This window comes from Haplochromis burtoni, unplaced genomic scaffold (genome assembly GCF_018398535.1).
Source record: "Haplochromis burtoni strain Fernald_Lab_line unplaced genomic scaffold, NCSU_Asbu1 Contig_158, whole genome shotgun sequence".
In the NCBI taxonomy this organism is placed as follows: Eukaryota; Metazoa; Chordata; class Actinopteri; order Cichliformes; family Cichlidae; genus Haplochromis; species Haplochromis burtoni.
Genome location: NW_024582519.1, coordinates 315,777 through 329,477, shown reverse-complemented (window position 1 = coordinate 329,477; position 13,701 = coordinate 315,777). Strand labels below are relative to the sequence as shown.

Here is a 13,701-nt window from a genome sequence, read left to right as displayed (position 1 = left end):
TATGTTTCATAATGATTAGTCGATAAGGAAGGGGAGGAATGTGAGGTTCTTCTGTAGCTTTTACTTCCTGAGAATCTAGGAAATAAAATTTGAAATGTAAAAAAAAAAAATAAATAAATAAATACAATTTTCAAGAACTGCAATTTGATTGGTTGAATGTTTAAACAATAGCACAGTTGATGTCTTCTCGAATTTTCATGTTCACAGAGAGAAGAAGCACCGATCCATAATGATGATCAGAGCAACAGATTCTGAAAGTTATTTGCTTGCATTTGGATAATGAAACACACCTGACCACAAACTCTTGAACCAACAGGCCAATGACTTAATGGAAGCTACTTTCGGTTTGGTCTGCTTAATTCTTGTTTTTCTTTTTCTTTCTTTCTTTTTTAAACCACAACTCAGGAAGATCTGTCTGCCCTACGTTAAATCATAACTTTGTCCTTCCTTTGAGTGCAGTCCCTGTTTATTTAATTCTGTGCTTTGCTACAGAGATCTTTTTATATTCACAAGCTGAAGAGGATAGGGTGTGAGGGATCAGAAAGTTCAAGGTGTGTGTGAGTGCCTTTGTATTTGTGTGGACCTGTCCCCACATTCATACCTTTATTCTGGTCTGGGCAGTATCCCTCTGGTCTCGTTGGCTGTTGGCCTGCCTCTGATTCTCCTCCAGGTCAGCTTGCAGGGCGGCGCAGCGGGAAGCTAATCCTTCTTTCTCCTCCTCTAGAGCCTGCACCACCTGCCGCTCCTCCTCCTCTTTCCTCCTACATTTTGTCTTCATTTCCCGAATAAGGAAGGCATGTGTGTGTGTGTGTGAGGAGTAGAATGGGGAGGGGGTCAATAGGGCCAAATAAACAATGGCGACGAAAGAAGAGAAAAAAAAAAAGTAGCATTTCAAACTGAGAAAATGAAAAAAGAAAACTGCAAAGATCCAAAAAGAGAAGCAGCCCACGGGGTTGAGGCTGAAATGAATATGTAAACAGTGGACGGCTTTTTCTGCGGGAGCCCACTGCATGGGTCGCTGATTGGCCAAGGTCACCTGTGCTGTATGACTGGACCCACGCGGCCAGCGTTTGGTTGGTGTTGGCCGAGCCGTGCTGCAAGAACTGGGCTCACGTAGGTACAGGGGCCAGTCTGCCAGCCTTAATGACAGGCTCCTAATGAGAATGGTGCTAGCTACAAAACCCATTAGACTCAACCTAGGTCTCCTTTGATGCTGTCCCCCACGATTTCTCACCACGAGACCCCACCAAGACTGTGTAAGGACCATCCCTTTATCAATTAATCATAGCCATGTCCCATCTAAGCATAATTAGGCAGAAGCCACACCATCGCATGCACATTATTCACTTTCCCCCCACTGAAGGAGGCATTAAGTATTTATCTGCAAGTTAACAACCTGCTTTTCTCTGGCTCGCGCTTTCTTTCTCACATGCAGACTTTCCAGCTGTTAAGTATTCTCTGTTGTCCGTAGCGGGAAAGTAAGCTGAAAGCAAGAAAGGGTGAGACAGAGCGAGGGTGGAGACAGGAGAAGAAGACACAAAGACACTGAGATTGCGTTCAAGAGGGCTGAACAATCCTCTTTCTCTTCTAAATGATTCATACCCCCGAGGCTAAGGCCACGGGGGACTTGTCGTGCCACGCAGAAGAGAGACTTTTGAAAGCAGAAGCCCCGACTGCCACAGAAAATTTGTTCCACCAACCTCAAGTTCCTGACTCTTATTGACCAGTTGTTCACGCAGAGCTGTCAGCTCCTTCTTCATTAAATCACTCTCCTCTTCCGCCGTCCTCCTTTGTAACAAGCCGTTAATCTCCTGCTGCTGCCCGGTTACTCTCTGTGGCAATCAGGGTGACACAGAAAGAACAAAAAAACCCCAAAAAACTACAGGTTACATTAGGCATATCATTTTTTTAACCTTCATTTTTTAAAAATGTTGTAACAAAACAACAAGACTATCACTTTTATCTTTGCTTTCATAATCAATTGGCCTTGATTAATGAGCTATTCATGAGATCTACAAAGCATGAGTGAATGCTTGTTGGAATTTCCTGGAGCTTAAGGTCATGCCATTCAGCGTCATATTTTTGCAGCAGTCCAAAACCCCAAAGTATTAAGTGTACAGACAAAAGAAAGGCTGAAAAACATTATCAGCATTAATTTTCTAACCTGACAATCAATGAATAGACTAAATGCTTCAGCTCTTAAAACAAGCGATAGTGTAAAGTAATGACCACCCACTTTTTATATGTTTACTTCATGTTTTTTGGCAGCCTTTATGGCCTTAGTGGGAGGAGGCTGGCTTCTTAACACTGTATCAGCTGGGGTTTGGCATTGGCTGGTAATCCACAGTCTTCTGTGGGTACACCCTCCTCTCTCAAATAACACCGTGCTCTGGGATGCAATTAATTGCCATGTTGAGGGAAATCGCTCAGATATATCCAGATAGTGGATTTAGCGTTCCTTGCTCCTCCTAGCTTGCCGTGCTAAGAACAGTGGGGCTTTAATAGATTTATACTGGAGAGCGGAAAATAAATTCAAACGCTGATAATGAGATAGGGAAGAACAATTTGAACCCCAGTAGCACTCAAGTGATAGAATAGTAGGGTGGAGGGGAAGCGGGTTGCGCCAAGTTAAGAGGTCTAGGACAGAAAGATTAGCGTCTGAAAATTCCCAGTACAGTTCAAAAATGAACGCTAATTATGTTACAAAAGCAGAGAGAGAGAAAGAGGTGAAAGAAAAAAAAAGAAAACCAGCAAGAACAAAAAAAAAAACCATAATCAAAGTGGGAGAACTGATACATTAAGAAAAAAAATCTGAGATGCTATGTGGACTCAGCAGACCATCACATCCTTGAAAAAAGAAGGAAAACCTATTAATCACTCTGAGGGTATGGCTTAAGATTGCAGATGAGATGATGACTGTCAGAGGGCTGGATGACACAGCACAGAGTGCAGCGCTATCAAGGAACTTTTCAGAAGAAGTACAGCAAAACAGGCTTTGGAAACAAAGGGATTCCTCCTATAAAACTCATATAAACTGAGACATGGGCGTTACACTGAATGAGAGTAATAAATGAATGAGTTCATTTAAATAGCTCTTAAAAAGCAGTTGAAAGACACAGAGCACAGTTAAGTCCCACCCCCACAGGATGGATTTGCAGCTATCTACCACCTCATCAATTCAGTCTATTAAAAAATAACCGAAAAGTATCCATCAGATTTGATAGATATCTAGATATCCATCAAATGTCTGTATATTAGGGTAAAGCATTTCAACAGTGTGAAACTTGTGTCACACTGTCACGTGGATAATTCAGAAGGCCGTAAGTAGTATTTGTTTTTGCTTGTAAGTGCCAAGCTTGCAAACACAGCAATGGAGTCGTCACCTATGATGACTTATACCTTAAAGGTACAAATGTTACACAAAAAAGTCCACCATAATCATATACCTTTTTGGTCCAGTGAGCAACTGTTATGATTGCTGAGGAGGGTAATGTCAAAAAGCACTGGCAAGCTGATGACTCCATTACAGCCAGTCTCATTAAGAATGAGCACCATTCTGGGTGAGGGACACTAATGAATGAGACTGACAGATGCTTCGGTGAAGAGATGATGATTTGGAGTAAATTACATTAGTGATGTCATTATCATTAGCCATCATACCACCAAGAACTATAACTCAGGGGTTAGAGCAAAAAAAGCAGGTATGAGAGAAAGAAAAGGTCTAAAGGGAAATATTAAAGCAGCATAATAATTTTGTATTCATTTGTATTTTTATGGCATTTATGAAGGAACGTTTCAGCAGACAGTTAAACAAGCAAGACAAAAATGCTTGTTTGTAATAAAATGACCGTGAAAATGAAATAAAAAGCCCAAGGATTGTTTTGTCTTTCTGTGAAAGACTCACTAAGAGCCACTAGAAATGGCTGCAACTTAAATGTCAACTATGAAGGCATACGACCACAAGCTCAGCCTGAAGATAAATGCTGCATTCCTTTTACAGCAGAAGTCGGATGTCAGAGCTGGGAGCAACGTCACTTCCAAGTTGAGCGCATTCCAGTAGCAGTTGGAAAAACAAGGGAAAACAAGCTTTATTTTGTTCCCTACCAAGGTAAAGCATTTCATCAATCGCTGGCAGAACAACAAAGATGCCAGCAGCATGCTCAAGGACAGAGCCTGGTCACTGTTTCGTGTATGGCTTATTTAGTCAGTCACAAATACATAACCGTGGTAGTACTACAGGTTTTACAGTTTCATTGTTGTGAAGTCAGGGTTGGTGGTGCTTCTACATTCGAAAGGAAAATTGGTTTGCAACCACCGGGTAAGCTAACTTTTAGCTCAGTACACGATGCAGGAACTTGGGAGCAGTTTGTTAATCGTGGAAACTGAAGCTGTACATGTACGTGTGTGTACAATATGTACACAGGGTATGGGCTTATTGCAATGCTTATTGGGGGAAAAAAAGTAGAAAAAAACCCAAACCTAAATTTTTAGGTTTATATGTACTGGATGTGTTCCTCAAGTCTTGTGCTAGGATTGAGGGGGCACTCACATTAACTGATCCTTTCTGTGGCCAAGCGAGTTTGACCCCTAAGGTGAAGTTTGCTTGACTAGTGTAAGTGGTGTGTAATGTGCCGGTACCCTGGCCCACTTAGAGGAGAACCCAGGCATAGTTCATTTGGACTTGAGCACAGTATGCATGTAGCATGATTGCTATGTACGCACACTCCGGAGTAGCAGCTGTCTCCATTAGAAATCATTCTGCCAACTCATTAATAAACACGTGAGAGCGCAGTGTGTCACCACAACCCCATTGTAGCCACAATATTCATAAAAAGCTCATTCACAAGCACTCATGAGCCCATTGTGTACTACCAGAGCGCTTTTTCAAGAAAGAGAGACGAGTTGACACTCCGAGACAAACTGATGTGAACTTGGGTCGGATCATTAAGGGCAGTGTCAGCACAGGCCAGTGGGAAGTGGGCAGGGAAGGTGATTGTGCTCAGGCAGGGTACAAAGTAACCGTGCTTAGTGTGAGGACATCCTTACTCATTAAAGTGGCGCCTTTTGAATATTTTTTTCCTAATTATAATAATCATATGACGCAAGGAAACATAATGATGTGTGAGAAAAATGGAGAAAGAGACTACTTTGATATGTAAATCACAGCAGCCACACACTTCTGTGAGTGTGCAGAAGTGTGATGATTTTTGTTTTTGCATAAAACTCTGTAAATTTGTTTTGTGCATCAGCACTTTTTGAACATTTTCAACATATTTAAACTGCGTCGTGACAATTTGAATTCCTGTGATCAGATCTGACAGCAGGCCAGCAGCGAAAAAAGAAACTGACTTGCTGATGTTCATAAAGAAAAGTTGTTTGCATTAGAAAGTTAAAGCCGGTTAAGGAAAACATTATGATACCTGTTCCAACTCTTGAATCTTGTAGTCTTTCGACTGAAGGATCTCCAACACTTTCCTGTCCTTAATCTCAGCTTTGTGCTTCTCACTAGAAGGAAGAGTAAATACACAGAATATACATGTGTAAATAGTCAGCAACGATTAAGGACTTGAGAGCGTACAGAAGAATAGCTTTAACTATTTAGCTTACACTCAATATTCTGTCTTGAAACACATTGATTTCTAACTTTTCTCTATAAACAGATGCTACATATAAAAATAAGCATGAAGAACTCATTGATTTCATTACAAATGAGATTTTCAGTATAGGAAGTTCTCTGGTTTATGAGTTTATGAGTGAGCATTGGCTGCATGCAGGTGAAAACCATGAGCTATCAACTGATAGTGATTTCACTTTTTTTTAAAATTCATCTACATTCATAGTTCGACTGTGAACACACGGAAAAGGAAATTCTTGGCCCAGATATCAACAATCCCTTTTCCAAATATCTGCTGGCTACTCTGGAAAGGTCAAAACACTGAATTTTGCCCCAGAGGGCAAGTTCTTGGACAAAAGTTTATCGGTTTCAACTCCAAATGTTTAATTATTGATCACCTGCTGCACTCATCAAAAGAAGATTATTTTGCCTTAACATGTCGCCAGTGTTCTCATCATTATTTTAATATTTAATAATGCTAAACTGTAAGAAAATGAAAAGAAAAACTTTTTTTACTCACTGGCTACTTAAGCAGAATTACAGAGCAACAATACAGCAAAGTTTAAACCTCTCAAGCCCACTACTACCTCTTTTATCATAAGGAACTTTTGCGGAGACACAAACAAGTCTGCAATTGGGGACCTGCTTGTTTCAACTACTCCGAACCACCGGGGACCATCCGTTCCCTCCGCTCATCAGCTGCTTCTTCTACACCTCGGGTCTTTGAGGCCTTCTCTATCGTCTCTTTGCCTCTTCTGATCAGCCCTCTCCCCTGGTACACACTGAAATAAGTATCTGGTGTCCCTGGAGGGGGCAGGAACGCAGGCAGGCCTAGCTGCATCTCCTCATATATTGGACTATGTTCACCATGTCCTGAGCATCCAACCAATCACTCTACAAGATCCACACAGGAAGGGGAGGGAGGGATGAATGGCGGCTCCCAGTGGACGACAGCGCTTGACTGGAGTCGACACAATTACCATGTCAATATCCTCTTGCGCATCAGGTGATACAATACACATACACTCTCTGGGTGCATGTTGCCCCACCTGTCTCAGCGGACTAACCCACTTTGATGGGTTTCCTAAGGGGCTATAAAGAACTCAAGTGGGTGTGGAGTAGAAATGAGAGGCACAGGTACTGAGGAGCACTCTGCTGCTGCACTGTGTTTTTACCTCTATTAAGGGTCTACTAACAACTGACAGACCTCAAAAAGTATGCGATGTGCACCAGTGAGGAAGAAAATATGATTTAATGTATCCCCTACAGAAAAAAGTCAGTAAAACCTAAGTACTAAATAAAGCTTTACACAAAATTTAATGGCAGCTGGAACGCGTGAATAAACAGCTTTCAAACTTCAGCGATAAATCAGAGTCTCGTTATGTTTTTTGGGTGTTTTTGGTTTTTTTTTTAATCATAAGAGGAACGCAATTCATTTCTCCAGATGTGTCTTCTCCTACAAGTTCCCATGCCACTGTTCTCAATGGAGCTTAGCCATCCTGCAAAAGAGGTCATATTCAATCTCGCAATTTATCCAGTAAAGACAAGTATTTGGCAGGACTGTTTCAACTGTCCAGCATGTGAGCAGCAGTGGAAGAGTGTTTTCATTAAAAGGGTTTCCACTGTTTGAACTGCTAGACCAGGGATAAGAGGGCTTAAATCAGCATCTGCACCAGATTCCGTCATAACCCCAGTAGAACGGCCAAGGTGCTTTAAACACCCCTTGAACGACTTTCACACACACACACACACACACTTGCTTCTCTTCACTTGCGAGATAAGGGGAAGGTTCGTCTGCTGAGCCTCTCAGGTAGCAATGTGAAAGATGAATCCACTCACCGCTCAACCACCAAACTGACAGCCTGGGTCAAGTCTGGATTTGCCACTTGCAGCCTTTTCCACAGAGACCACACAAACTCCTTGTCTGCCTGTGAGAGTAAAGGATTCAGCAAGTGAAGAGAAATTATTTTTGAGAAATGCGATGATAAAATTTGCATTTGATAAGCCCCTAAAAGGAAAAGCAGCAACACATCACAGCCCTTTTTCAGTGAGAAACAAAAAATTTGGATGCTCAGTGACATTAGCATATGACAACTGGGGGAAGTCAATCAATAATTTAAAGAACTTGTAAAAATATAAATATATAATATTTTTTTCATCTGTCCTGCCCTCTCTAATCATGAACCTCTCTCTAGCGGCAATCTCCATCGCTGAGATGTGACCTTCGACTCAAGGGGAGCGAGCATTGACACTTGTCATTATGCACTATTTATGACTGGGGAGAGCAGGGATCCAAATCAAAACACAGCAGTCGAGCTTGCATTTTTCTTTATTAATCAATTGCTCTCCGGATATGTTTTCCACTACAGCTCCAAAGTAACTAGCCCCAAAGAAACTCAAAACTGATGACAGAGAGAGTCATCTTCAAGCAGAAAAACCCAGCCAGCCCCTGACACATTTCCAATTCAAATTGTCTCGCTGGTTTTTCAAACATTTTTAAGCTACATTACATTTAATGAGGGACATCTAAAAACTACATTTTCTGACATTAAAAGACAGAATTATACCAAATCGACTTAATATAAAATTATCTGATAAATTATGTTCACATCATCATAAGATAAAAGTCATCCCTCCCACTGGAATCTACTGGTCTCCAATTAGCACATGAATTTTAACCCCCTTCTCAAAAGTGTCTAATCAATTATTTACTGAAGTGGCAGAAGCAGACCTTGATAAGACCATGAGCTGAACATATAAAGTGGAAGGACTGTAGATCTCTGTCTCGATGCGCATCTGTGTGTTTTGGTGTGTGGATACACAGATCGGGAGCGGGGTGAAGCGGGGATAGAGATCTCACCAAATCAACCCTGGAATGCAGCTAACGATTAAATTAGGCAGCATGGTTTACTTGAAATACATGGTCTCCCTCTGCCTGGCCTTTGGCTGCCATTAGCCCTTCCATGGACAAATGTTCAGTCAGGACCCTCATCAAGAGCTCTCCTCGGCCGTATGCGTACTTAAAGATGCACTGAATATGTGTTTGATGATGGCTGAATTATTCATTTGGAATCTAGAAACTGAAACACCACGAGCTAAACATACCAGAGAGAGAGCGAGAGCCACTGGAATTCACCACATATTAGTAAAATTAGCATGGTCTAGCAGGAACATTTGCTGGCTGACAGATGAGTGTCTTTGTAGTTAATGGCTGTCCTGAAGTAATCATGCAAGAGACTTAAGACATCAGTAGTATTCAAATGCCACAATTTAAATTGTGCACGGTAGAACTTAACGTCCTCAGATATGCAGAATCAGTGATCTACTCCAGATAAGACCACCAAAGATGGCTTTCGTGTCAGCTCAATATAAGTGAGTCTGAAGTGAACAAAGTATACAGTGCGTAGTCCTAAATACAAGTGAGAATAACATTTTTTATAATGGCTTTTAAGTTTAAAGGTGCAATCAAATGTTAAAGTTTGCAGGCAAAAGGCCTACTCTTATCCATTTCAAGGTTGTTGGGTTGGAGGCTATTCCAGAGCAGGTCGCCAGTCTTTCTCAGGGATGACACAGAGACACACATCTACGGCCGATTTAGGATCACCAGTTAACCTAACGCACATGTCTTTGAACCGTGGGAGGAAGCCGGAACACCCTGAGAGAAACAATCTAATCACGGTATTACAAAAATTAGATGTCAGAGAGGGTTTTGCTTGGCTAATATTTTCTTGGGGCAAAATTCATGGAGAAAATTTGCAAAACTAACATTATCAGATGACACGACTTTGTCTTAAAAATAAATTTACTTGCCAAATAATTGTCTCACTTTTTATTCAATGACTTTCATACCGTTTCATCACTCATACATAATTCTTTTTCTTTCTTTTTTTAAGGTGTGTCAAGGCGAGACTAAGAATGGGCCTCTGGAGAATGATTACCCACATAACCATAATCAGTCTGCATGCAGTGAACAAGAAAAGTTTGTTTCCTTTGACAGAAATCTCTCCACTTTCCTGTCATCTCTATCATTCGACAAACAGCTCTAGTAAATAAACCCCAGGTTAACAAAACCAGTTACATAAACATTTTTATTACAGTCGTGGGGATTTTTTCCCCTCTTGTCTCCGGCAAAGTTATTTCAGCTGTCACTTACTCACACTGACTACCGGTGCATTTGCAGAAGACACAATATGTTTCTTTTGTTTATTTAATCACATACGTCAATACATGGATTCACTCCACTCTGATGCCTTTGTGTTCTCGCACTGAATAAACACTTGAAAATTGGCTCCCGAAGTCAAACCAAAGTTTATGCAGAGGATAAATAAGGTAACAGGCGCACATGTGGTTACACACAAACAGCAGCACAACGAATGTTTGTGCCCAACATGTTAGGTGGTTTATATTTCTACTTCTATTACAAAACTCAAATGTAACACCTCATCTGCTGAACCCCACAGCTGTCTGCCTACCTGTGTAGCAAGGTGGTGCGGATACACAAAGTGAGAAATGCTGGGATCAATTCACTCATGTTATTAGACACCACCTGGTGGTGAGTATGCAAGGACTCCCTCAATCACTGACTCACAAAGTGAACATGAAAGCCTTTGGAAATCTGCTCATGAGCATGTCGTGCCTGTGTGTGTATTATCTGACGGGGGCCCTCCACACTTTTTCCTGTCTGTGCTAGACATTCATTAAGGGTATAATCAGGACATTTACATATGTATGAGGGAGATAAATATGCTTTATCTAGTCAGTCAAATGTGCTTTATTTTAAAATCACAAGTAGCATCATATAAAGGGGTGGTTTTCCTGCTAGTCATTCACAGACCTCGAAATTCTATTCTCATGCTTATCTTTCATCAATCCTCATTTTATATTAAATAAAGTCTGGTGACATGGCTGGTATGCATCACACAGAGATCAAATTAACAGTAATTACTTAATTTTGAAATTAATGAAGGTCCACAATTTATAGCAGAGAGTGAGAATTGAAAAAAAAAAGAATGCTCAGCCTGGAGAGTAAAAGGTGCTGACAACTGTGTGATACATATGTAGTCTGAAAAAAAGTCATAGTCATAGTGATAAATAAAGTAAAGATAAATATAGTGAGTTACACTTTTTAACACTGACAAGAGTTATGTAGAAATCACAGCCAAATGAACGCTTTGTTTGTAACAGTGATGTAGTGATAAGGGTTGTAACGATGTTATACTCAAGTAATCTGGACAAATCCCTATTTTAGGGAAATCAAATGGGTTTTTTTCTCCTACTTTTAACTAAATCCAACATTGTACAATGAGCAGTGATAAAGTACAGAAGTGTGTGCACATGGCTTTAAAACAAAAACCCAAAACAAAATGCATTCACACACCTGGCATTGCAAAAGCTCATCTGATAAAGTCTTCACCTGCTCCTCCAATACCAGGGTGCGAGCATCGTCTTTTGAGCTCATTTTCAGACCTGCAAGAAGGCAAAAGAAAAAGGGTTGTAGTGATGAAATATTAAAAGAAAAATCTCAGTAACTTGCAGCAGTGGATCAAAACAAACATGGCACAGCTCAGCTATTTAAACAACATGTGATTAGAGTGCTTTGCATCGGATTGACAAAACTACTTGGAAAGGATTTTAGCTGACTGAAACCATATCGACAGGGACTTTGAATTTATTTATGTGATGTTAGCATATTGGAGTTCCAGGTTTCTACCGCGAGCTGAGGAAGAAATAAGCAAGCGTCCAGAGGACTGATAAGTTCTTACCTATTTCGATCGCTTGCTAACCAGGCAGATATCAACCCTGCAGCAGCACCAGGAAGACCAACACTGAGATTACTTAGCTAGCGTTAGCCACGTAAAGCATAAAGAGTTACACTCTTTCTGGTGTTGACAGCTTTCTGAAGTCAGAGCGCTAGAAAAAAAAACGTCACGACATACTTCGAACTGTGACAAATTGAAGGGTTCACCCGTGTACATCCGTTATATTGTTTTGTACAACGCCAGATGAAACTTCTGTGTGGATAACACGGCTGTCAGTAACCAGGGAGACGGTTTCCTCTTTTCAAACAAGCCCGCTGTTTTCCGCTTCTGTCCCTCCGCGTCACAGCCGTCACGTCACTTCACGACAGTAGCAGTTCATAGATGGCAGTATGATCGGGATCGGCAAGGGGAACGCGCGGGTCAGTTTTGATTGGCTTTTTTGGGATTTGTTAAAACAGTTGTTTGTTGCTGTTTTTCTTTTGTTTTCCAAAATGAAGTGTTGCACACTGATAGCCTCCTGAACTGTGATTTTAAGAAGTTTTTCCCCTATTTATGAAAAGGAATAGTTTCATAGTTTTGTATTTTCTGATATATATATATATTTTCTTTTTCACTTTGAATTTTTGTTTTCAATTTAGGTCACTTTCATTGAGATTCAGGGGCGAATCTAGGTTCAGAGTTCTAGGGGGGCTCAACCCCCAGTCATCATGTTATGTGCACAGTGCCACATAATTAATATTAAAAGAATATGCTGCCTGCAAATGCACTCAATGCAATTTTAACTGGGTGCATGTTACAATCTTACCTTCAAAAGCAACTGAATTAGTTAAATGGGCTAGTGCATAGGTGTCAAACTCTGGCCCGCGGGCCAAATTTGGCCCACAGCCTAATTACATTTGGCCCACAAAGCAATACCAAATTACTATTAGAGCTGGCCTACTGGTATTATACAGCTAATATATATATATTGTTTAGTATTAAGCTTTGCTTGTTCCATATTCAGTTTTTCAGCAAAACTTGTTTGAGTCCATAAGAAAAGATTCATTCTTATATCTAGAGGAAGATATTTTTTTTCAATAAATATTAATGTTAGCCTGCGACGCTGTTCCAGTTTTGAATTTTGGCCCACTGTGTATTTGAGTTTGACACCCCTGGGCTAGTGTTTAAGAGTAATTCAAAGTGAATAATCACACCTTTCAATATTATATACTTGTTTTAAGGTGGTCAATTTAGTTATCAAACTTTGGGCATAGGTTTAGACCAGAATTCTCCAAAGTAAGAAGTAACTATTTGCAAAGAGAAAGGATAAAAATGCACAACTTTGTTTCAGTCTCTTAACCACGTGCAGTCATCTGAATCATAAACCGCTGTATTTATTCAATAAAGATGGCAGAAAATCACCCTCCCTGTCCATACACATGGATATGAAGCAAACATGTAAGAGCTGCTTTTACAATATAGTTTTTTAATTCATACAAAACCCTCCTTTTATTGTGCAGACAAATAGATTTGTAGTCTGTCACATCAATTTCATTCTGTTTAGCCAAGTTTAGAGTGGAATGAATCCCTTAAAAAGCTATCATTCACATAAATAAGTTCTGTCTAGAATGTCCACCGGCATTTTTATGCGTGCTACTGAAAAAGCGTACGAAGCATCTATGAATTGCATATAAAAATATTTTGTGAAACACAATTATTCTTTTTCCATCTTACTTCAATATCTGCCTATTTACTCACCTGGTTATATCACTCCTTAGTGATGTGAAGTCATCATCAATGAATGTGGTCAAAACAGGAGCTACACCACAATTTTGTGTTAACTTTGACTAAATGTCCACTCTTGTTTCTTTTTAAGCCTTCATCCTGCTCTCTCCCTTTCTCTTCCTCTCTATCTTATTCTCTGTCTTTGCGCTGCTAACAAAAACTTAAATGTAACAGTGAAATACAATTTACAACCTAAAAAAAAGCCATAAACTGATGCTTATCCAGTGACACATAACAGCCTTTTGACCTGATGTCAGCTGGAACTGAAGCTGTACTATAAACAAACAAATAAGCCAAATTTGACCAGAATAGGAACACAAATCTTTAACAAACTAAAAAAAGTGCATCAGCTCCTTGTTTGGTAATGTGCAATATATAACAGCATATTTATAGAAAAAAGTTCAAATTTGCTAACAAGGTTAGCTGTGTGTGTATGAAAGCTAACACTATTCAGAGAACAAATAAAAATAAGTGGACACTTTATAAGTCACAGAAATTAGCACATATTAGCACAGGACATGTGGCACTTTTGTGTGAAGAAATTCAACCTATTGGGTGGGTGGG

General features: G+C 40.2%; 1 protein-coding gene across 4 annotated transcripts in view; it reads right to left on the bottom strand.

Moving 5' to 3' along the window:
• Positions 1-11,829, bottom strand: part of cntln (centlein, centrosomal protein) — a 93,189-nt gene extending 81,360 nt beyond the window's left edge. For 2 of the 4 annotated variants that reach the window (XM_042225048.1, XM_042225046.1), the window contains exon 1: positions 602-1,810. In XM_042225048.1, the coding sequence (XP_042080982.1) occupies positions 602-1,267 (666 nt within the window). In that variant the 5' untranslated portion in view covers positions 1,268-1,810. Of the gene's footprint in view, positions 1-601; positions 1,833-5,420; positions 5,506-7,453; positions 7,543-10,991; positions 11,081-11,376 lie in introns of those variants that run through there. The other 2 variants (XM_042225047.1, XM_005932382.3) reach the window with 2 other exon arrangements.
• Between the last annotated feature and the right edge of the window lie 1,872 nt (positions 11,830-13,701).